Source organism: Plectropomus leopardus, chromosome 5, assembly GCF_026936395.1.
Source record: "Plectropomus leopardus strain MGB_pleo_1.0 chromosome 5, ASM2693639v1, whole genome shotgun sequence".
Lineage (NCBI taxonomy): Eukaryota > Metazoa > Chordata > Actinopteri > Perciformes > Serranidae > Plectropomus > Plectropomus leopardus.
Genome location: NC_142180.1, coordinates 25,251,110 through 25,277,279, shown reverse-complemented (window position 1 = coordinate 25,277,279; position 26,170 = coordinate 25,251,110). Strand labels below are relative to the sequence as shown.

General features: G+C 39.4%; 1 protein-coding gene across 2 annotated transcripts in view; it reads left to right on the top strand.

Moving 5' to 3' along the window:
* Nucleotides 1–26,170, top strand: part of plpp2b (phospholipid phosphatase 2b) — a 34,904-nt gene that overhangs the window by 4,916 nt on the left and 3,818 nt on the right. The window contains exons 1-5 of one of the 2 annotated variants that reach the window (XM_042481412.2): nt 4,187–4,631; nt 20,578–20,729; nt 21,262–21,524; nt 22,056–22,113; nt 23,369–23,545. In XM_042481412.2, coding sequence (XP_042337346.1) covers nt 4,574–4,631; nt 20,578–20,729; nt 21,262–21,524; nt 22,056–22,113; nt 23,369–23,545 — 708 coding nt within the window. In that variant the 5' untranslated portion in view covers nt 4,187–4,573. Of the gene's footprint in view, nt 1–4,186; nt 4,632–20,577; nt 20,730–21,261; nt 21,525–22,055; nt 22,114–23,368; nt 23,546–26,170 lie in introns of those variants that run through there. The other variant, XM_088077796.1, reaches the window with a different exon arrangement.

Sequence of the window (26,170 nt, the reverse complement as noted above, 5' to 3'; positions counted from 1 at the left end):
CACTTGATTTATTTAACTGTGTTAGTGATAAAGTAGATGAAATAGACAGGGAGTTACTTATTAAGCCTTTCAATTCAATAAAGTAAAAAAAAAAAGGATTTTGTTCCCATAAAATTATCCCCCAAATAGCTATCAATAACAAACAAAAGTTATTCAATGTTAACTTTTATTAATCACTTTATAAAAATTACAGTAACACAGTCAAAAGTCATTTCCAACAGTTGCATAAGTGTTTTTCAGTCTCTTCAAATAAACACACACAGGGACCTCACAGTGGCTGTTGTTTAGCCTGCGTTGTGATATTTAGTCTCATTTAGAGCACCGGTCATTTGAATGTGGTAATCTTGAAACGTTTGTATTTGGATCAGTGTGATCCATCGTTGTTTTGAAGAACTGGTGTTAAGTAAGATGGATTAGCTGATCATGGAGAGCATTTCCAAATCCAGATCATTCTGACCCAGATTATTATTATTATTATTATTTTTGAACTGGGCTTCCAGTTCCTGACCCAGCACTCTGCAGTCTGACCGCCTGGATCTCTGTCTGACACGATCATCGACATCTAAACTAACTAATGAACGTTGTTATAGACGGCTGTTGAAACTCAGTGTTTTTCCTTTGTTAAAATGTATGGATTAAACACAAATGTACAGATGAGCATGAATAGTTGGAGAAGAGAATGCAGGGAATCTTTGTGAACCATTTGTTGTTTTCATTGTATCTTAAAATGCAGAACTCTTTGTCCACAATTTACCCACAAACATAAGTAATACCTCCAGTGTAATTTGAATTTCTATGTAGTTGTCACAGAGCAACAATTTCTCGACAGTTTTCGAAAATTCAGGCAATTTCATAGTAATAACGCTTCTGCAACCCAGTATTTTCTGTGACAGGATAGTTCCTTTTATGTTTTCTGGCCATGACAACAGAAATAGGTAAATCCTGAAAGGAAAACATGATGTTTTTTATTACTGATTTGCTTTTTGAAATGAAATGAATTGCTCTTTTTTAGTAATACAGTAACACATTATAGACGTTTTCCTGACATTGAAAAGGTGAAATGAATCATGCTGCTGAAAGAGCTACCAATGAAATTCTGGTTGACACACCAGTTCGCTCTAATTTTTTGGAAAATATGTTCAAATTTAAGATCCAGTGTGTAGGATTAATGAGCATTTATTGTCAGAAATAGTATATAATATTCATATTTTTATTAGTTTATAATCACCTGAAAATAAGAATTGTGTTTTCGTTATCTCAGAATGAGCCGTTTATATCTACATACAGAGCGGCTCCTCTTCCACTGAGCCCAGCACGTTGTTCTACAGTAGCTCAGAAGAGACAAATCAAACGTTGGTTCTCGATAGAACTATTTTTGCATCAGCCACTGTAGCTCTCTGCACACTTGGCACACGGGAGAAGTTTCAGCTCTGCAGCCTCACCACTAAATGCCGCTGAATCCTTCACACTGGAACTTTAAATACATTAAGAATTGATGCATATCAATTGGAAAATTGGTATTAGTTTATGAAAATGTCGTAAGTGCAGAATCAAAAGTGATGTTCTTTTCTAAATACGTTTATAACTACAATAGTCAGCACCCATTCACATATTAACCAGCACTGATGTAGCATTTTCAAATGTATGAACCACAGACCATTCTCGTCTTGTCCATTAGCAAATTCAGGATTAAACATTAGTGTGCACTCACTGAACACACATACACACACTGAACTGACTACTCCACAAGCCATCTACTGAAAGATTGTTTTATGTTATTTCATAAAGCCAAATATGGTGGCTAAAATAACAAATATGTTTAAGGGGAGATATTTGCACTTCAAACTATCTCAGATGCAGGTGTGTTGGAAAGTATCACCTGAGTCTTGAAAAGAAGATCCTGCATTTTATTTTATTTGCATCCTGCAATTTATTGATCACACTAATGTTTCAGTCCCTCTGGACCTTCAACAGGAGAATTTTAAGACTCTAATATAGTCTTGATGAAGGTAGAGAGGGAACAAAACATTAGTATAACTAATAAATTCAAGACTAAAATAACAAATATGAAATGTAGAGGCACTCTCTTACAGACCGAGACCATATTTGTGAAGCTCTTACCTGCAGAATATTTGATGAATTTTGGGGGAAAGGCAAAGAGTTAATTTTTCAGAAGGTCAGTCTGTCGAGTTAGCGCCTGCTAAAATGAACTTGTCACTGTTAGAAACAACCAGAAGAGGGCAGAGAAATCTCAGTTTTAAGTGTATGCCTTGTATTTTTACTCCAAACTCTCCACGCTGCTCCTTTTCTCCCTCAGATATTCTTCTGCAAGTTATTGATGTTTCATTTGCCCACTATCAGGTTGTACCTGGCAGCTGCACAGCGCCAAACAGAATGCTATTTTAGTGCATTTAACTCTACCATTTGCAGTTCTGCAGAAAGTCAAATAAAACTGCAATCCAGAGTTGGTGTATGTAAGATTATCTACTTAACTCAAGGGAGCTGAACTAATAGACTTGGGGGTAAACGTGGTGTTTGTCATGCAAACAGAGTTAACTGTTAATACACACAAATGACTGTAAAGCGCTCAACACATGGCTGGATGTTGCCAGCAAGTGGTGGGCTGGTATTGACTGCTGGTGGGGAAACATTCTGACTGCCTGAAGCAAAAAAACAACAACAAAAAAAAAAAACAGCGTCGCTTGGAGTCATGCTGGTGTTAAGTCATGCAAATTCTGCTACAGTCCCAGCAGGACTTATTAAAGTCTCCCTGCTTTTGTTAGGCTGGAAGTTTTGTCCTCTATATTTTTTTAATCAACCACCCAGTGTGCTCAGTGGGAGTTCACCTCCCAGTGACATGGAGGTGTTGACTAATATGTTTGCACCTTATTTAGAGCCTGTTTGCTTTTTAGTCAGCTTCAATATAAATCTCTTGTATATGAAAGAAGAGTGCATCGCAGGGAAAATGTTAAGTTCTCAGCTAAACTGAGCAGTTCAAGTATTTGCAGAGATGTGGGCTCGAGTCAGACTTGAGTCACTAATATGATGACTAGACTTGACTTCACAAAATCAAAAAAAGACTTGCAACTCGTACTACATTTGAAGCCTCGAGATTAGCATTTCGCCCATCCTCACCTTTGGTTTTTTTGGAGCCATAAGTGACCATATATGAATGAGAGGGTGGAGCTGTGAAGGATCAGGGGTTAGATCTGACTCACAGACTGTAGTGATGACTCACACAGCCTGTCACTCAGGCTACCCTGCCCTTAAGATGTGTAACTTGGGCCTTAATGAATGTAAACAGGCAAGTTATATAACAATTCAACCCTGTTGAACGTTCAAGGTGAGATTAATGTTTAAATTAGCTATAGAGACCAATACCATGTTATTCCAGGCTGTAAACATGTTTCCATGGGGACTTGCTCTGTTTTTGAGCCAGCCTCAAGTGGCCAGTCGATCCATTGCAGCTTTTGGCACAAATGCGCAGGTTTCATTTTTTTAGTCTTGGAGGTTGCTGCTTGGTTTTAGCAGGTAAATGCAAATTTCATAAAGCATTTATTAATTAAAAAAAAAAAAGTAAAATATTACTCTACCCCCTGGGGGTTTCTTAATCTCATGTGCACAACCTTGTCTTTTGTTGTATTTCTGTTGTTTTGTGCAAATAAATCTTAAATCCTGAATTTTAAAATCTTACATCATGATAGGATTTTTTTCCTGTAGTTCTCATCTGTTGGAGGATTTCAGAAATGGGGACAGATCTAGTCCTCAATTAAAGCCACAGCCTTATTGTAGAGCTTTTAAATCCCCTGTATGTTTATTCTTGATTAAATACAGATAGATAATGAGGTCAGGTGTACCAACAGTCATTTTGTGTCTGGATAATACTTTATTCCCTCGTTTTATTTATTCCTAGGGAGTATTTCTGACTTGACAGAGCAAGTTATACTGATGTCAGGCACCTCCTCTTGCCCTGATCCTCACAGTGTGTGAGTTCTCTCCGCTCACAAGATATAAAAAAAGTCGATTTGCAAAGCTGGGACTGAAAAGTCAAACAAACCGCTGAGAGATTTTATATCTTGCTCTTTCCACGCCTGTGCGTAAAAACTTCGAGCCCGGCGATGATCAGATAGCCAGAGAGGAGCCAGAAGAGGAAGTCAGGAGGAGGGACCAGTGCAGTGGCGTGGTGTGTGTGCGCGCGTGTGTGTGCGTGTGTATATGTGAAAAAAAAGTTTAAACTGGATCCTCCGTACTCCTCCAGCGCTGTGAAGTCGGATGATCTCTCCAGTTCTGCTTTTGTACCCAAAGCAGTAATGCGCGCAAAGGGACGCGAGACTCCAGAGCCGCCTCGGATCTGTTCAGTTTTTCGCACGCTGTCGTTTTAAGAAAGTTAACACACCTTTGCTGTCAATGACAGCACAGGTAGGAAAGAGGATCCCGGAAGAACTCGTAGTGCAGGTTACCAGGTTGTTTGCATAGCCTGTACTTTTATTCCAAAGCGAGCGAGCGCCCGATGGACTTGTTTGCTTCATTTAAAAAGTAGTTATTGCGTTTAGCGTAAATTCACGGAAAGAAGATGACGGAGCTGAGGAAGAAGTTGTACGTGGTGATGGACGTGCTGTGCGTTGTGGTTGGTAAGTTATGGACACTAAGTACAAAACTATACGTCAGCATAATCCACCTTTTATTAAGCAATTGCACTTCAGTGTTGTCAGCAGGATTTCTGATAGCATGAAGATCGTATCTTTGAGGCGGCAGCAGTTTCTTGTCGGTGTGTTTGTGTTTTGCGCTCATGACAGCAACTCGGGAATTCGTCCAATAGTAGGAACTTTGCATTGTTTGTGCTTGTTTGTTTGTTTTTTCGTTTAAATGACACGAAGACATGTTTTTAGTGATCAACACAAGCTATTTTATGTCACTCTCTCTTTAAAAGGCAAATGAAGCAACTGCCCGAGTGCAATACTATAAAAGAACAGCCTGTCATCTGGTTTGTTTATACAGATCCCAACCGCAATACTATCCAGGCTGAAATGTGACATTAAATAGCACTATGGTGACACACAAGAGGAAATCTCATTCTGCTCACAGGCCTGCTGCATGCTCCACACTACTGCACCCAAAAACTTTGCAGGACTCTACAGTGCCTCAGGAAGCTCAATGTTTGTTTATGGAAATTTGATATGCGTGTGTGCCCAGCTTATTCCTCATTTTCTTCAATATTTTGTCTGCCAGGAATCCTCTCAAGAATTCCCCCATTTCCCACATACACTGTGTTCAAAATGTTACTTCCACATCGCTCCACAGGCCATTGTTTTGCATTTAACTTTGGTTTTTCTCAAGGTTAGGGTTAGTTTGTTGTTTTTCATAGCCGCAGTGGATCATATCATTACTGTACATGTGTTTTATTCCTTCACCCTCTGTATAGTGAACAAATAATGAAATGTGGTTATAGTTGTCAACATAGTTTTTTTTTTGCATTCAATATTTAATGAATGGAAATGAATGTGTTAGACACAGAGGGCCAAGGGTGTCATGTTAATTCTTGTAAAGCATTCATTGGAATTAAATCTAATAAGACAATAAAACAGGGATTAAAAAAAAGATTTTACAAATGAATTAATGAGATACTCTGCTGATTTTCAACCAGCTTTATATCATTACAGTGTGGCTAGTGTGTGTAAATGAATTGTGGTTAACTTTTCTTCATCTAACCAGTGACAATATCTCCCTGCTTATCTCTCAGCTCAAATCAACATGTCATCCAGGAGATTTTTGCTGGCTTACAGATTGTACATCTGCATTATCCTATGCCCGCCACCATGGACACAAAGAGTAAAGAAACAGATTGATAGACAAACACACCCCTTACTCCTGCTCTCAAACTGTGATCAGACTGTAAAACGATGCAGTGCTGCTCAAATTTAAACCAAGATCATGATTCTGAATTGCCTATTTCTTGCCCTGAACATCTTCGGGAATATATTTTAGTGCACAGTTTGGCTGTAATATGAGAATTTGTGAACAGAATTTGCACAACGTACAGTTTTCAATATTGTAAGAACGGAGGCCGAAAAACTGAGATCATACAGTAAAACAAAGCAGTGCTGATAAAATACAAACCAAAATTCTGCTACTTTGGTGCTTTTTTTTTTTTTTGCAAAAATGTTCAAGCTCAAATTACATCACCCACCAACTGAAGCATGTATTGGTCTTGTGCATGGCAGTGCATTCTGGTAGTTGTAGGTTTTATACCTTGTGAGCAAAACCAAACACCACAGCCATTTTCCTCTGTTTTCTCTGGTCATGTAGCATCATTTTTATATGTATTTGTGTCTTTCTACTGCATAGACAGCCCAGTTTTGTGAAAAGACCGTATTTCCAGTTGTGAACTACTTCTTTAATGAATTCATAAATAAAGACATTAATTATTAATAATTTCATTAATTTGAATATGCAATAAAAGGGACTATTCAAATAAATTCCAAATAAATATAATAATCCATCAATTAGTATGTAAAATTAAAAAAGTATTTATAGAAAACATTATGAAACAATCAATAAATGCATCATTAAAAAAAGATTTATATATAAATGAATTTCAAAATCAGAATGCTTTATAACCACTTACATGACACATTTGGTCCTCCTTAATAATATGGATAAACTGCTGATAATAACAGTTACATCACAAAAACCAACCAAAGTGAGAAGTCACCACCAGAACCCTCAGAAAAAGCATATTTCAGCCTCAGAGATTGTGTGTGTATGTGAAATGTACCACTGTGGTGGGACTTTGGTTTTCTGTATTAATGCCACAAGCCATTGACAGACGTGCTTTGCGTAATAGTCTGGTGTGTGCGGCGTGGTCATGACCTGTTGTGTCTGCACCAGTGATGGTGGTGGAAGTTTGAAAGGAAGAGCAGAAAAGGATGATGCCTCATGCATGTGCAGATCTGCTCTGCTGTGCAGTTTCAGCTCCCCCTCTGGCTTTTCACAGAGCTTAGGGGTATTTTTCCATCTGTGGGAACATCCACAGACTGCTGAACTTGATAAGCCTCGCCATTTCACTGTCACAAGTCTGGGATTAACGTCTGGCTTGGGTTGGTTGGTTGGTCAGGTCTGGATAGCTCCATCCCACCCTTAATGCCTCTCCCTTCCCCTTTGCCACCCACGTCAGCCACCCAAATAATCGTCAAGTCAACCCCAAGCTTATGTGAGGTTGTCCCAGCCATGTAATAACAACATGGCAGAGCTTGTAATTATACTAACCATTAGCCTATATGGAAACAGAGTTTTGAGTTGGGTTTTCTCTGCATTTGGGGACTATTTACATTTCTTATTGTAAAAAAAATCAAGCAAATCTACCAGAATATTATCCTTTCTGATTAACAACTGTTATTATCTTCCTTAGCTTTTCTACTCGCTGCTCTTCAGAGCTGTTGACTCAAGTCATATGACTTTGACTTGAGTCAGACTCTAGTCACAAATCTGATGACTTACCTTGACTCAACTTGACGAAATCAAAAAGGACTTTCAACTCGACTTGGACTTAAATGACTTGTGACTTTACTTGATTTATCCTCCCCTAAACCCAAAGAATAAAACATTTTTTTTTGAAAAGGTGTGCCACAAATCAATTCATTTTAGGAATCATCTAACATAAAGACGATTAATTCCTATCAAATCAACACTTAACTCCACAGATCCACTTTGAACCAATCTGACGGCGTCCAGTTAAACTGTTATCTCTTGATATCTTAACTCGAAAGTTAGACATTCCTGCCGCCAGCTAGCTGCATATAACAATAGACAACACCATTACATACACGTACTTCTGAAAACGTCAAGGCCATGTTTACTTTAGCACTAGATTTTTTACGTATTATACGTAACATATTTCAAATAATTTTTGGCACGTTTTGAGAATTTTATGAATATCATTTTAACAATAGCCAAAACAATGTATATTCAAATTTCCAAAACATTCTATTTTAAACCATTTCCAGGCCTGGATAACTGTTTTTTAAATTTCATAATTTTTCCAGGATTTTCATGACTGTGGAAAACCTGTTGACTGATTACCAGTTAGTGAAAATAATACCAAAGATAACATCGTTTACTTACAGAAACTGCTGGTGGTCAACAAAAAACAAATTGCAGTGTGCAAAACATGTGAGATGATAATGGCAACTTAATTGTTTAAAAAGAAAAGAAAAGAAAAGTTTAGGAATTGGGACTCGTCACTCTTGAATCAGAAATTGCCTGTCTTGACTTTGTACTTACTTGTGACTTGCAAAACAAGTATTTGGTCCCTCCTCTTAAGTATTCAAATCTGACTCAAAATATTCATTTTCTTGTTCTCTACTTGTACAGTGTACAATGTGTCTCACCAATCATCAATTCTTATGAAATTCAAAGGCAAAAGCAGCAGATACAATCACAGAGCGATTTTTTTGGCACGCTCTGTGTTCTTCACACCCTGCCCTGCCCAGGTCAAACTAACAGCTGTTGTTGTGAATGGCGTGCCACCCTCTACGTTCATATGGTGTCAAACACGATCACTAAATGGATATATATATTTGATCCAGAATGGCTGCTTGGAGCTAAGGAGTGGTTTTCTGATTCCTTAGATGCAAAGTTTGTTGTATTATGTATAGTTTAAAGCTAAGAAGTCTGTCAGACGCATCATGAGGAACATTTAGTTGTTTTTGCTTTTCAAAATATCTGCCAGCTCTTGACTTTGTTGTTCATTTTAAGCCCTCCCTTCCTCTGTTCTCCTCTGTCTGTGTAAGTCTACACTCAGCACAAATAGACGGTGGGTGTTGGCTGCGAGCACAAGAGAGGAAAGGCCGGGCTTTGACCTCTCTCTGCCTGCAGCTCATAGTCGTAGTTGCAGCAGTTCAGCAGGTGTGTTGTTCAGCAGGCGGAGGAGGAGGAGCAAATTTCACATTGCTGCATGACTCGGGCGCTTGCTGAAGGCATTGTAAATGACAACGAGCTATGTGTTATGATGAGTAATGTGCTTGATAGTCCAAGTAAGTAGTGTGTGACTAAATGTCCTCGGGGCAAGGCATTGGTGGAAAACACACTTGAGCATAATTTCGTTTTTTCCACGTGTCGTGCTGTGAAGTAGGTTGTGAAAAAACAGTTCTTTTATAAAATCTATTTTGCATCCGATTACACACACACACAGACACACTCACACACACTCTCTCTCTCTCTCTCACACACACACACACACACACACACACATGTCTTCTGTTTGCAGAGGGTGCAGCTAAAGTTTAATTTTCCTGTCATGTGATTCTCTTTTTATTTACACAACAGTGCTAGAAAGATGACACCAGGTTATGGTATTTCATTCATTTGTTTTGCTCCTGTGGATTTGAGCTCACAGTTAGCGTGGAGTCTGCACTCAGAGTGGAGTTATGTAAGTTTGCATTAGCATCTTGTTGTTGACTGATTTATCTCATGATACAATAGAGTTTACCCCCAAAGCCAAAGAGCTGTAAAACTATCAGAGTTGCTACGCATTTCCTTGCACATGTTATGAGATGGCAGTTCCACGTAAATATCCCAATGCTCTGTTCTTTGACCTCGCTGGATGCCTGTTTGTTGGTGAAACCGTGCTGCAGCGTCTCCAGGGAGCTCGGCCTCTCATGCGGTTGCGTTGGGAAGACGGATCGCTCCCAGTTCTCAGTGAAAGGCAGTAAAGAGGGTTGATGGGAATTGTTTTCCTCAGGAGAGCTCTGTCATGGAAACTGAAGCCCTTTTAACAAACAGACGTGTCCCTTTGAGAAATATGAGCCGAGCTTCTTTTCTTCTTCTTATTGTTGTTTTTCTCATTAACTTATTTGCACAAGGATTTCTGGCAAATCTGGTTATCAGTCATACTTTAAAGGGGATAAAGATCCTTTGTGGTGGTTGTTTTTGAAAGAAATCAGAACCAGATTACTTTTGAGACTTTTAGGCCGAATTCCCCAGAACTAAAGTCAAATACACAGACGAGTTCAGAAAGTTGATTTTGAGCTTGTAGAAAATTTTAGAATTTTAGGGCGATTTAATTTGTGAATGTACCTTTGTTATAATAGTTACTGTTTTAAAGAAATAGGCTAATTAAGACAGACAGCTTGAGAGAAGACGTATTCGTATAGAAGGAAGCCAGATTGAGCGGAGTTTAGCCCACTTTGTGAGTGACCTGAATTTTGGAAAATGTGGTCCCAATTTGGAGAAGTGCTAACGATATCACTGGCATCAGACAAAAGCTAAACAGAGCATCTGTCAGAGGTTTTAATTGCTTTGAAAGCTAACGGTAGCTTAACATTAGCTCACTAACTATCTTAATATCGTCTTGACCATAGTTCTTTGTGCATCTTCAAATGTCGAATAAAGTTGGAAGTTGTTGTGTCTCTACCTTTAATTTTCAACCTTTAGGTTTTGCATACTGCATACTCAGTTTTTTGTTGTTTCTTTTTGAATAAGCAATTTTACAGGTGGTTTTTGGAGTGGTTCAGTGAATCAGGTGAGTTATGCTTAGAATAAATAATTTCAATGTTAGTTGATTCAGATAATGAAAGGAAATTATTTGATTTGTGGTACACTTTTTAAATATCATAGGCTATAATCTTTGGGCTTGGGGGAAGGTATCACATTTTAAACATTTTTTTTGTCAAGTCAAGTCTAAAGGCCTTGACAAACCAAGGCGACTGTCTGCCGACGGTCAATATTGGGCCGACAGTGAGCATCTGTGACTATCGTCACTGTGGTGGGCCCCGCGCCCTTGGCCTTCATCAACTTTTTTTCTGCTGATTCAGAATGTTGAATCAGAGCGAGAGAGTGAGGTCCAAAGAAACTTATTATATGAGGAAAGATTGTTTTTCTTTAGCCATTGAGCTCTAAACAGAAACGTTTCCTGATTGGTTGTGTTGTTCACTGGCACACTGTAAATAAGCTTAGTTCTTTCAGTATTTGGTTGTGTTGTAAATGTGCTAACTAGCATCATGGCGGTCTTAAGGTTTCCTGTTTTGAACGACTATTAAAGACGGCATTTCTCCGCTGGTATGGAAGGATATTTCCTGTAATGCAGGCACCGAGCATACATGCTTATTGGCAGTCAGATTGGTGTGTTATGTGCAACTTTTGGTCGAGATACGGCAACATGAGATCGGATGGTGGATATCGGTTTGGTGTGTCTGGGCCTTAAAGTCATCAGATTTGTGACTCAAGTCTGCACCTCTGGTATTTGCAAACAGTAATTATATACAGAAGTATCACTATATATTTAGCAATGATATACAGACAACATGGTAGCAATTTTAGTGACCTTGGAGATGCTCAGCACCATTCATGATAATCCTACCCATTAATTCCTCCTGCAGACCTGCAGACCTTCATGGTTTAAGTTTAAACCTGTGTGGCCTACATCTTTTTGATCCCCTCCAAACCCAGACTCTTTGATTGCCAGATTTAGCTCCCCTCCCGCCACTGCTACAACCTCGCCTGCCACCCTGTCTCCTTCTGCACTGCTTGGGCCTAAGCATGCGTGAATGATGGACGGAGCGAAACAGCAGGATTAAAAATAAAGAATGGGCAGCAGCAGCAGCAGGATTTGGTGTGACTGGTGAAGTTGGGCGTTCCTCATGTGAATTAGAATTCCAGAGGCCAACGCCGGCAGAGGTTGTAGGCTCAGCACATACCTTCCACATTAGTCAGTCCAGCTTGGGGTGAGACAGTCAGAAGAGGGAGCGTTGAGTTGTTTTGTTACCACAAGCCATCTTGTAAAGGACTGTAACATCACCTATTGAGAGAGCTTTGGTGCTGTAGGTTTCTTACTGTCATTTTAACAACATGTTTGAATTGGAGGGAGGAAACAAAAGAGAGCAGGGAAGAAAAAATGTGGAAACACTGACTGCAGCTAAAAGAAAAAAACCTTCCCACTGTAAAATCTGACAAGTTGATTCTACTTGAAGTCTAGGAAACCGATTGCTTTGATGATTGATTGATGTTGCTTTTATTTCTAATTGTTAACTTTACTTAAAATTAAGGTATATTTACTTAATGTTTTGGAAGTTGATGCAACTTAAAAATTAGTTAATTAGATCAATCTATCCAAGTTTCAGCAACTTCAATAAACCAAGTCTACTGTGCTATATATTTGTATTCTGCTGGTTGCAACCTAGTCAATGATATTTGTATTTTCTTAAACATGTTCAGAAAAAGAACTTACAAGTCTGCTAACTTCATCATTGGCATAATCATCTTTGTCTTGATCAAGTTAAGCCTGACTATCGTGTTTGTTTGTTTTAAAGTTGTTAACACTTAAGCTGAACAAGGTAATTTCAGATGTAATTTTTAAGTTGTAATAACTTCACAAAATTAAGTAAATACAGCTAAGTTTTGAGTAGCAATTAGGTATAAAGTAAAGATGAATTAAGATGTTTACTTTCCCTTTTCAAGGCAGTTGGTTTCCAGTATTATTTTAAGTAAGATCAACTTGTCAGGTTTTACAGTGCCTCTGTCCTTGTCCACAGTGGGAGAGGATGACAGTTGGAGACACAGTCAGATGGAGTAAATGACTACAGAGTGACACGGGCGTGAAAAATAAAGAACGACTGGTGTTAATGTGACAGGAAACAAGAGCTATCAACAGGAGGAAGGGATGGACTGGAAACGGAGGAAAGAAATACAGAAAGAAGAAACTCACTGAGTGACCTTCAAGCTGGAAAGACGAGAAATGCGAGTGGAATAAATTAGAAGGAGGAGCAAATGTTCCAGCTGTGACCTTGAAGGAAAGTTTCAGACCAAACAGGGCAGCCCAGGGGCATGAGAACACCCCTCAAACACACACACACACACACACACACACACACATTTTACATGCCTTGAAAATAAGCATAATGAAAACCCAGACTGTATGTTTTTCAAATTGAGGAGAGTAATTGTCCGTGCACATGGTTTTGCAGGTGCAGCAGGTTATGTCAGAGAAACCAGGGCAAGTAGGTGTGAGGGACTCTCAAACCACTGGAGCGACTTCCAGATGATCGTGGCAGTTTGAGTGCAGGCGTCGACTTTAGTAGGAAATGTGAACGAGGACAAAGAGAGAAAAACTGACAGGCAGAGAGAGGACATGACGAGCCTCGAATCTCAGCCCCAGAGTGCGATTGTGGTCCAAATGGTCCTCCGTAATTGCACATCTGCCAGCTAAATAAAGCACCATCCCATTGAGGCCTCTATATTTACAACAGAGGGAGAAGTGTGTGGGAGGATGCTGCGATCAAGAGAATGACAGGCAGAAAGCCGGAGCTCCAGAGAGAAGAATGAATGACTTTGAATAAAAGAGAGAGAGAGAAAAAAAGCAGAATGGAGGATGTGAATCAGCAGTGGTGGAAGGAATGACGGAAAGACTCTCACACTGACATCTTTGTTTGTCTGTGGTATCAATTCAAATTTTCCATGTTGCTCTTCCGACTGTTTATGGTCCCCATCAATTACTCATCTCTCTGTTGGGCTAATGCCAATCTCAGCAGGGTGAGACACCGAGGTGCCACTGCGGATGAATACTAATTTGCGGCCAGATAAATGAGAAGTGTTAAACTTCCCAAAATGGAACCAAAGCCTCTAAAATGGGCATTCAGTAATCTGAGACAGGAAAGCCTGAGCCCTGCATCCTGCGACTTCAAACGGGCTCCCATTAGGGGCTCGGGCAGGAGATTTCTGACTGGCAGCTGGAGATTAGCTTCCTGGCTACATTTCAAACTGGCAGCCTCCATCCGTAGACGCAGGTGTCTAGAGAGAAGGTTCCCCCGTATCCTGAATATCCACCCTCCTCTTCCTCCCCTCCATGTATATGTTCTGTTGTGTTTTCTCAACAGAAAAATCCGCCATAGGTATCAGAGTTTAGCTCAAGTCAGAGGCTTGGTTTTTAAGTGAAGGCAGCTCTGGAGCAGTGTCAGTTTGGGTTGTGGGGTTGTTTTGTGGTGTCCCGGAGACCTATTTTGTCTGCAGAGGGGTCTATTTTTGCCTGTGAGCTGTGTTTGTGTGTCTGCCTTTCAAGAGTGGCTGGTTTGTTTCTGCAGATATTATCCACAGAGGCAGACACATTCATACACCTCAGGATGCTCCATTCGCTCCACAGATGACAGCAGTCCAAACTCTTTACATCATTTTATTTGAGCGCTTTGATTTGCATCCAGACTTGTAATTCATGACTAACGAGTTAAAGTCGTGTCAGCAGGATTAGTGCCTCATTTATTAAAACCGAAATGAAAAATTCATCCTTTTTTTTACAAGCCAAGGGAGGGTTATATAAGGCCAGGTGCCCTGACTTCACTCAGTCAATGAAATATATGGCAAAGTGGCAAAATCCGAGTTTGTTTAAAGTCCGAGCAAAGCAAAAGTAAATATGTGTAATGAGTCTGTCACACAGCAGAAAAATGTATTAACCACCCAGCCAAATATGAGTTATCAAATGCCAAGTTTATAAAATAACTGAGCAGTTTTCCCTACTCTGAGATGCTGGGGGCGTGTCTGCTGAATGAGCTGAAACTAATTAAACCTGTCTGCACTTTTGCTTTTGTAGTGGTGATTAAAAAAAAAAAAAAAATATATATATATATATATATATATATATATTATCAATTAAGTAATTAATTTTTGAAATTGTAAATCATTTGGTGATTCATTTTACTTTTTTAGATCATTTCTCTTTACTCTTTTATTGTAATTCTGGCTTTTTTTTATAAAGCACTTTGAATTGCCATTTTGTATGAAATGTGTTATACAAACAAAGCTGCCGGCTTTGCCTATGTCACCGTTAATGTTAGAGTGCCTGGATCTTGATACCTTCACCTCCTTCTACAAGCCCTCTTAGCTCTTTCAGTCTTATAAATCTTTGAATGCACTAGTCTGTTAAATGCCACATAAAATAAAACAAGCAGACTATCCATCGCTAATGTACTTTTCAGCAGTTTAGCGCGCCAGCAGACGCTGCTCCATGCTTTGGGCGTGAGCTTTGTGCTAACATTAGCCGCTATTAGCTGCTAAATGAGAGTCTGACGCCGTGTAGCTGCTCTCTCGTTCCTCGGCTCAGGATTTATATGTGTGCTACTGAGTTAGCTGCTAACAAGAGTCTGATGCTTCCAAGTCACTTGTTCTTCATTTATATTTATATATATAAATGATGTTAAGGATGGCTCCAGTGGGTCATCAAGCATGCGTTAAGGCCTGCCCAAAAATCCTGGACACAAAAATAGTGAAAAACTGTGTAACAGTCTAACTCCACGATGCATTACTTTATAGTTTCCAGTGTTTTCACATCTTTTCGACAAGTATTTCCTAATATTTGCAACGTATTTAAGAAAGAAATCACTGATTTTGCTTTACCTGGACTTTAGGAGAATTAGTAAGCACAAAAAGACTGGCGTATGGCTAAAAAGATAAATAAAAACGATATTCACAAATGTAATGTCAATGTACATGCAAAAGCTATTTAGCCTTTTGTGACCTTGTCAGGTTGAAGAAGTCAGTGTATTTCATTAGCTGCTGGCACTTCTCTTTGAAGCTTTTCACTTAATTTTTCTCCCACTCGGCTGTGATTAATGGCCCTGCTCTGGCAAGTGTTAAAAGCTTCATAAAACAGTTTGAAGTTACTATACCATGTGACTGCAATATAGAAATAATTATGTCCTTCTGCCATTTTAAAGTGACATTAACCATGCTGTATTGAGAAAATAAACATTCCTAATGACTTTGTCAAGCCATAGTCTTACACAAACCTTCAAACTTGTTTTGCTATTATATGTGTTAGAATCCAGTCAAACAAGTCTCTCCTTTTGTTTGCAGTTCCAGTTTTCTTTTAACTCTGTGCTGAATGTACAGACTGCGTAAAAAGTTCATATTGGCTGACGTAACATGTGTGAAACAGATTTAATGTCACAATGAACCCCCCAACCCCGAAGAAGGAAAAATATTTGTTTTCATGTCATGCAAACACCCTGATAATATTATGTTTTCAAAGGTTTTAGGGTATTTGACATGCTGTGTAAATTTCAACATTGGATATATGAGGAGTCTGGTTTGGTCTTAAGATAATATTTTGGAGATACATAGCTCAGGGTGGGCACTAAAAGAAAGTTTCCTAGCATTCTCTGTTTTTATAGAATATATCAGAAACTTGGAGTCTCAATGATAGCTTGTGTAATGAAACTCTATCTAGTAGGCTCTGCTGGATTTTAGGTCAGGCATGATGAGATGGAAAGGTAAACCAGAGGCAACCATTTGTTTCTTGACTCTCTGCTCTGTTTCTTGCCAGCTGGAAGCAGGATGCAGGATACAGATGCAGAAGCAGCCACCCAAAAGCCACATCAGTAAATCCATATCGGGGTGCTCCCCTGAGGCGCCTGAGACAGGATGTTGGTCGAGTACAAGAGAACATACATTGAGCTGCGGTTGTCACAAACAGGATTTTGCTGGTGCTGAGAGGAAAAATATGTGGAATAAGACTTAATACACCGGGTTTACCACCTACTGACATGGCTGGTAGATGTGATAATAACAGGGATCGTGCATGCATCTGGTAGTTGGTGGCCAGTGGGAAGTTGCCATGCAGGGACAGGTGTCCTCCAGCTGCTGCTCACACAGGACGAGGGTGCAAACAAGAGGGGGAGGGTGGAATAGATGCATTGGACAGGTGGAAAATTACCTATAGGAACTAAAGATGTGTAGTTATTGGCACCCAGATGGGCCCCAACGTTGTAAGACATTGACTTTTGGCTGAATTTATGTTGTGACGTTGGGTGGTCCAAATTCAATATCAGGACAAAATCTAACGTCAATTTAACGTAGGATACTATTGTTGGGTTGTGTAACTAAACTCCTGCCTTTTGGCTACCGTGCCTCCTTCCTGGAATGTGAAAAAAAGTATCAAAAGTCTATGATTGGTTAAAGCAGTAGTTTTTTTTTTGGCTAAATATACTTATTTACTTTTTGGAGAGTCAGATGAGAAAATTGATACCACTCATATGAAGCCACAGCTAGCAGCCAGTTAGCCTAGCCTGGCATAAAGTTTTGGAACAGGGTGGAAAAGCTACCTTGGGTCCGTCAGAGAGTAACAGAGACAGATTTTATTTTGCATTTCACCCATAATAAACCTGCCAACAAAATATCTGTTTGGTGAGTTAAACTCTCGCTGATAACAAAAGTGCATTTTGCAACATCTTGTGTTGAAATATTACAGTTGGGAGTTGAGATTCCCCCTTTTTTAAATGTCAAAATAAGATTGGTGCTTTTTTTGGGATATAAATACCACACTAAAGTCAACTGGTACTTTTATTTGTGTTTTATTTTTCTTCCCCGTTTGTCTAGTCTAAACCCAGCTCCTCTGAGGTCGGATTACCAGAAGCCCATGTGCAATGAGTTTATTCTATAGAGCGCTATTGTTTATTCTCTCAACACAAAGCTCCTATTTTGCTGCTGTCCTTCCTTACTGAGCCAATAAGACTCTTTGTCTCCGGAGTGTCTGTAAGGAACATGTGTGCAATTGGCGTGTCACTAAACAATGTCCGTACTCATCTCATGTCACCGTGGATATATATGCGATGTCAGACACGAGTTTGAAACACTGTGTTTTATTGTAGAGGTGTCACTGTGTATTGTTGTTTATTGTGAATTATGGCAGATATTAGGGGATTTCTTTGCCTCATTAGTTGATTAGTGGTTTGTTACAGACAGTTTTAGTCATAATAATGCACCTATATTTTTCTTCACACAATGAAAACAATCTCTGCATATGAGCTACTGTTTTAGAGTCACGTCCACATATTAAACTTCCCTTTTTACATCTTTTTGAGCTACCCACAGCTCTAATATTTGAGAAAAATGTGCCGAAAGTTTTGTCTTTTTTTTGTGTGTACATTTACAGTAGGCTGACGTTCTGTACTCTTTTCAGGGTGGAGTTAAACTCGGTGTTACAGAGTGTTCACCTCAGCTGAATCCTGATCCACCATCCAGTTGTATATTTTTCTTTAGTCTCAGTCTTCAGCATGTGGACTGTTGGTCTCTCATCAGTCAGTCTCGCTGGAAGTCCTCCTGGAATTATGTCAGCTGCAGACATTTCTTCGAAAGAATGGGAGGGGTGCTCTGCTCATTTGCACAGAAATGCAATACTATTGGTGAGAGCACTTTTCAAGTGTGTGCAGTGTTTTTTTTGTGGCTGTTTTTCTTGCGTTTAGTATGTGGCCGTATGGCATTTCCACAGTGGCCCCAAGCCTGTTTGTCTGTCTGTCTGTCTGTCTGTCTGTCTGTCTGTCTGTCTGTCTGTCTGTCTGTCTGTCTGTCTGTCTGTTATGGACAGTGTTTGTGGATATCAGGGTGGAGAGAACATTCCTCAGAAGGGCTGCAACTTATGTTTCTTTTCATCTATCAGTGAATCATTTACACTTTATGTGAAGTGTCAAAGACAATGACAAATATCAGGGAGACAAACTACCAGAGTCAGTGTTTTAGAATGACTTTCTTTTCACTTTTTCAATTATACTTTGACTAAAATGATTAATTAGACATTTCAATCAAGTAAGGTCTTTCTCACACATACTGTTTCTACTTAAGTTCACTCCACCCAAATTCTTTTTAGAATAAACGCTTATCATTATAGACTTAGATATAGTAGCAAAAAGTCACGGATGTGTGTGGTTTTTAACTAGTCGATTAAAAGTTGCTAGTCTGCACCAGAACCTAGTCAGTTAAACATATATATATATATTTTTTTTAGTGTGTGGTAATTTCTTTTGTTCTTTGTTAACAATTTTCCAAATAATAAAGAATAAATAACATCAAGGTATTAAATTAAAAGGAAAAACAATTGGAAAACAAAATTTGTAGACTGAAAATGTGTAGGCTGAAGCTTAAGCTTATTATACCCTCACTTTTGAATTAGTAATGTTCATAGCACATGACACAACGTGCCACACATTTCAGCAACATTTCTAATAAGATTTGCTTATTAAAAAGTGTGATTAAAACTTTAAAAGGGCTCTTATAATTTCCCCAAAATTTTTCAAATAATGTTTAACCTTAGATCAAATTATGCCCAATTTTCACAGTTTTTTTTTTAATGTTTTCTTTTCTTTTTGTTTTCTTTTTGTTTTCTTTGTTTCTGTGTTTCAATTGAGGACCCTCAATTGAAACCCAGACGCACAAACAACAGAACCTCATTTGAAGATTTCACATCAGGGACTTCCATCTGAAAAGATTTTGTTTGTAAAATATGATTGAGACCAGAATTATATGCTCGTCAGCAACAGTTTAGCAGATAACCATGGAGGAGGTGAAGGCTGTGACCAGAATAATGACTCTGCCGGACATTAGGCTTACTTCTATAGCAAATTATATAATGAAAATAATATATTCCCCCTTTTTCTGTGGACCACTGGAACTCCCTCAAGGCCCCCCTGGGGTCAGCAGACCTCTGGTTGAGAACCGCTGGACTAGTTTAAGTATAAACTTCTGTTTAAATGTCTGGGAAATTAGTCGTAAGGAACATCCCTAGTAAATGTTAGAGGTTATGGTCAGTCACAAAGGATTCCAATTATACTGTTGGAAAAAAGGCTTCATAACATCAAAGAGATCCTCTCAAACTACTTGCCCTAAAGTCCACGTCTGTTGCACATCTATATCCTCAGCATGTTCCAAACAGTCATGCTTTGCCCAAAATCTGCCCGCAGTCTCTGCCAAATTAAGACTTTGACTTTTAAAGAGAAGAAATAAAAGTGCATCAGCATAATGTATTCATTAGCATGTGTTTACCAGTACAACTTTGTAACATATGTCTTTAACCTGTTATACACAGGCATCTACAAAGCGCAGTAAAGTGAGTGTGTGTATGTGCGTGAGAGAGGAAGAGGGTGAGTGAGTACCTCTGGGTTGGATGTTTCTGAACATCTCAGGGACATTATTCGTGTGGAGCCTCGTGTCTCAGGAGTCTTGAGCTTCTATATTTGGTCTTGTTTTTGCACACAGCCACATCATTCAAATGAGCTGCACTTGTGTGTGTTGTGTTTGCAGTAGTTTGTGTACACTCCTGTGTGTGTGTGTGTGTGTGTGTGTGTGTGTGTGTGTGTGTGTGTGTGTGTGTGTGCACTCTTGTGTCTATTTGGTGTGTTGTTGATGTCTGATTTTACATATGTCCACTTGCCTGTGTATATACTATTTTGTATATTTTTGCAATTTCTTGCTGGCTTTTTTTCTCCTTGTTGTTTTCATCATTATGATTTTAGACCTTGACGTCCAGAGGGAGAGAGAAAACAATTTAGCTATCCTTATAGAAACATTTTCACTTACCGCTTTTCAGAAATGATGTCATGTCTGAAAATCTGCCTAAAATGGAGCAAATATGTTATTCCAAAACATGTTTTCTCAAATGGTGATTTCCATTTAGTTGGATCAACCTTTCTGGTCTGTGTGCCCAGTAATAATCTTGGCAGTGGCCGATGCATTCATCTCGTTTCACCAAAAGCACAACTTCTCCAAATATAGTGAATATTCCAACCCGTTTCATCAGACTGTTCTGCTTTGTTTTGGCTGCAGCGGCACTGCCCTTCATCATTATGACCATTGTGTTCAAGCCATATGTAAGAGGGGTTTACTGTGACGACGAGAGCATCATGTACCCCGTGAGATCAGACACCATCACCCATGGCATGCTGGCGGCTGTCACCATCTCCTGCACGGTCATCATTGTAAGTTTTACTTCATCAAGCTCTCCTTTCTTTTCACAGGGAGCTTTATTACGTCTGGCCTCAGTAAAGCCAGAATCATGGAAAAATTACACTTCACTCATTTAGCAGCATTCTGCATTGTTTGCTCAATTATTACATGTAGAACTAGGCAGAGTGTTGATTTATGACAAGGGAAAGTAATTTAATTGTAATGATGCTGCTGCTGGTGTTTGCATACTTCTTGTACTGTTATATATATATATATATATATATATATATATATATATATATATATATATATATATATATATTTCTTATATTTTGTCCTATTTTGGTGAGATTTTAGTGCTGAATGTTTATTATTGCTTACATTCGTGTGTTATTCTATATGTATATGTATGATTTGTATGATATTATTTTTTAATAATATGCACCATATGATGATACAGTTGCAATCTCATTATGCATAATGACAATAAAGTTATGAATCTTGAAAAAAAACTGAAACAAAGCCTCAACTAAAATCTTTTCACTGTTCACCATCTACCCTCAGATCTCCTCTGGAGAAGCTTATCTGGTCTACAGCAAGAGGATTTACTCTAACTCTGATTTCAACCAGTATGTAGCTGCACTCTACAAAGTAGTGGGCACCTTCTTGTTTGGGGCTTCTGTTAGCCAGTCGCTCACTGACCTCGCCAAGTTCACCATCGGCCGCCCGAGGCCCAACTTCATGGCCGTATGTCTCCCTAAAGTCTGCACAGGATACATGCAGGTGATCAACTGCACTGGCAGGCCTGAGGACGTCACAGAGTCCAGGTAGGAGGAGATCTCAGTGTTACTGAGTGTTGGGGAGTAGCTGTTTATATGTAATAGAAATGCAGAATAAACGTAAATGTAATCATTTACACTTACTGTGAAAAAAATTGCAATTAAGTTACATTTACTAATCAAAATGTTGGTGGTTACAAGGGTTTACTTTTTTGTATATTGTTTTTTGTAAAAAGTTAATATGTAGCATTAAACAATATTTTTCAGCTTTGTTGCCCAGTTTTAAACATTTGTTAGAAAGGTGATTAAATCAAACCCAAACAGATCATGTCCATCATGTATTTATTTAAATATTCCACCTTCCTCTCATTTCTTGTTTCATCCTACCCTTGTCCTCTTCCTCATATTTAAATTATTATTTATTTGTATTCTTTTAAAATTATGTTACTTTTATGCGACCTTCCCAAAACTGGTATTGCTTGTATCATGATGCACATTTCACATGATAATGATGCCAGCAAGAATCTGCAGTTTAAACATCCTGTGTGGTGCATCGATTTAATTCTTTCTCTTCTCCAGATTGTCCTTCTACTCTGGTCACTCCTCTTTTGGAATGTACTGCATGCTATTCCTAGCGGTAAGTACGTCACATTAGCCTCAGTCTGCGACTAAAAGTCTTAAAACACTGTACATAAACATCTCTATGTACTGTAAACATGGAAATATCTCCATGTGATCTCTATGCAGATATCTCTGTTTGAATCAGACATAGCAATCCCCAGACGGGCTCATCTGAAAAGAGGTTTAAGCCTTTGGATCCGTACTCGAGGGCTAATTGTTGAGAAGGAGAAAAGACTCATAGAGGCGGTTTGTGCTTTTGCACATAAAAGGACAAGGCAAGAGTTCAGAGGAAGAATGTGGATACTCAGAGAAGTGATCTGGAGGCCTCTGCTGCCTTTTTCCCAGCAATGATGAAGGCAAATCATGTGCTGTGTTCTGTCTTCCAGGCCTATCCAGTTCATTACCCTCATCTCTTTGTGTTAAAAGCCAGGCACCAGTGCTGGACAGTGAGAGGCCAAGCAAAACAACATTGCTTAGTTCAAAGAAAATTTGAAAGAAAAAAACCAAATATCTCAAGCTAGCATCCAGTCCTGTCAGTGGCTCTCTGTTTTGCCGGGCAAATGCTGCAAATTAATCGAGCTGAGCTGTGATATCCAGCGTCCTACAGTTTTCAGTGTGGCTGTGTGACAGAGGGGGGACTGTAGTGTGATGCCAATTTTTGCACCTTCAACAGCAGCCCAGCAGAAGCCTGGAGAAGTCTGTACTGTTGCCAGGTTCATAATTTTTTGGCGTCGGCTGTTTTCCAGTTTTAAAAAAAAAGAAAAGAAAAAAGGGGGGTTTCAGTCCATAGTGGACATAAATTAGAGAGAAAACTCAGCACCTTTTTATAGTTAAATCCAATTTAAGGCACACCAGCCACTGTTTTTGCATTAGAGGGACACAAACTCCAAATAAAAGCACTTTTTTGTTTTATGATGTTTGGAGTCAGAAACCATCTACCCTGGAACTTTATAGTGCAACAGGCTATCTATTTAAGCAAATACAGAACACAATTTGCAAAACAGAAATGTGACTGCTGCATTACTTCACTGCTTTATGAGCTGACATATAACACGTCAGTGCAAAAAAAAGATGTAGATGTAAACACCATTGCATTATCCTAACCTTTTTTTATGGTGTGATAACCTTTTAAGGAGACCAAAACCATGTGTGACATCTTTTTTCATTGATATAGCAAGTTGACAGTTTTTCCTGATCTCTCTTTTTTGTCTCATCTCCCCTCAACCTCCCTCATGATCTTCCACCCTCTACTCTTCTTCCCCTTCCTCCAGCTCTACGTGCAGGCGAGACTGGTAGCTAAGTGGGCCAGACTTCTCCGGCCCACCATCCAGTTCTTCCTGGTGGCCTTTGCGGTGTATGTGGGTTACACCCGAGTCTCTGATTACAAGCACCACTGGAGCGACGTGCTGGTGGGGCTGCTGCAGGGAGCACTTGTTGCTGTACTCAACGTGAGTCTCCACGACAACAACTTCTCTCAAGGGCAAACATTGCAACATTTAAATTCCCCCCTCTAGACACATTATGAAATATGTAAAAATAATCTGCTCTGATTAATATTTTGTTTAACGTGGTTTTCCCTCATAAAAACTTTTTTTAAAAACTCCGGGAGGCAGATCTACTTTTTCTCACTCATTGAGAAACTCTGGGTCTGGCCTCGCGCCCCATTCCCACTGCTCGCGGTAGGTTTCGCTTTCCGCTTTTCTCCAGTGCTGGCACAGCGCTAAAACAAAGTGTGGAGAGAGGTATGGCTATGTGAGACTAGTGCTAGATTGACACGTGAAAGAGCAGTTTGCATCAAGATGGCCAGCATAAGAGAGAATCACCCATACATGTCTGAGCCTCAGTCAGACCCAGATTCAGATGAGGAGTTTGTTGTGCACCGAAATTGGTGACTAGCAGATTTGTCACAGTGGAAAGTGTAGTGAGCATTGTTTATTTCTTGTCCAGAAGCTTGTTAGCTTGTAACTGGCAGTGGCTGACACTCATAAGTTGCTGTGAAACATTCAGTAATATCTTCTACCACATGTGCCAAATCTGGCACGTGATAGGGTGCTTCGTGGCCCAACCAAATTGATTCACACAGAGATATTTTTTATTTTTTGCTTTCGTACTTTGAATCTAAATAAGGTGCCAGAGTGCATAAAATATGCCCCTGCACACATCTGGCCTGTGCGGGGCTGCTGCGACTGGATTTGCATTTTGGCAAAGATGAGCAAAGACAGTAAGCAAAAGAGTGAAAACGGGCAATTCATTTACTTAATATACTCTTAAATATTATTAATGCTTGTATATTTACTGGTTCCTGGCCTCCTGTCATTTTGCGAAAGTGACCCCCACGCAAAGCAATTTGAATATTCTTGTTCTATGATGTTACGGAGTGTTTATATTGGTCCACTCCACCATCTTTGCTATCAAAACTTTCACCTGCTGATGCACTTGACTATGCAAACTCTGCTCTCAGTACTGACAAGTCCTCTCTGCACTGGAAGCTTGAGGTTTTCTTGCCAGTGTTGTATTAAAAGTCTGTTTCCCAACAGAATAATATTTCCCATATTAGACAGCGATTGGCGTCGTATTAGTGACATACCTAATCTAGCTTGCCAGAGTTACGTGTAAATCTCAGATTTTAGTGAAGTGTTTAGATATTGCCCGCTTCAGCAATGTGAAAACAACTCTCCAGTGACAATTTTTGCACAGATACAAGTCAGTATAGTCACAGTCAGACATTTTAGGCGACATAAACAGAAGAAAAACACATTATTTTTAATCGAGGGGAACTTTTAAGAATTCCTACATGATATTTCCATGATATCAGACAGTCACAGCTTCTAATATAGTTTGGTATCACAATGCTGAGGTGGTTATATTGTGATTAGAGGCCAAATTTGAAATTTTATAGTGAAAAAAAGTATGTCATCAGCTGTAAGCTAGCAAAATAATACTTGTTATTAGAAATCATGCTCACGATTTTTGACATTTAATTTCCAGTGAAGTAGCTCCAGCCTCAGACCTGATGACATCTTAACTTTGAATCTTACTCATGTGGTTTCTGCCTTTAGGAAAAGCAAACATGGGTGCGTCCAGACCATAAAAATGACATTTAATGGAAAATTCTCTCTGTTAGTGATACTCCCGTCAAAGTGAAACAGCCCCCGAAGAATCCATATTTCAGCCTGGCAGTAAAAATCCATATAGACAGGAAACATGAGGGGAGTGAAGTGTGACGGCAGCAAAGTGTGACTCGATAGAAACCCACACACTCGCACCGGCAGGTTCTCAGGCAATAAGTTCATTCTGCTCACCTCATCCAGCTGGGCTTCTTTATTGTTTGGCCACTTCCCTGTTTTGAGTGAGCCACTGTCAGCACGGCCTTGTGGAAATTCTGGAGTGGTAGAGTGTGTGTTGGTGCAAGTGTGTGTGTCCATGTATGATGAATTGGGAAGTGAGCCCGTGCTTTTGGCCTTCAGAGTGTTGTGCGCAATTAGAGACCCTCCTGGGCATACTGTTTTATGGCCTTCAGGGGTTGTGCCTGCTCTCTGTGTGTTCCTCTCACATGTGTGTATGTGTGTGAGTGTCTCACCTAACAGCTGTGCACAGACCTGTCCAGACACATGCAATCACAGTTTCCAGCCCAGCCCTTACCTCCTCTGTATCCCTTACATCAGTGATACTAAACTTATAGCCCACAGGCCAAATCTGGCCCCTGATAGGGTGCTGCATGGCCCCCCAACCATTTTCTAATTCACGATAAAAATACATTTATTCCTTCTGGGAATTGTTTTTGTATTTCTTAGTATACATAAGATTCTTGTTTATTAAAGTCCTAGAAATATCCTGAACTCCTCAAAACGTCCTAAAATAGTAGAAATGTCCTAAAATTCTTGAAATGTCAAAAAAATCCTACAAACATCCTAAAATCATAGAAACTTGCTAAAATACTTCAAATGACCTAAAATCCTAGAAACATCTTAAACACATAAATGGGGCTTCTGTGACTGGCCCATGGCTTCGTTTTGCAAAGGTGGCCCCCAAACAAAGCAAGTTCAGTATCCCTGCCTAACATGCCTCTCCTC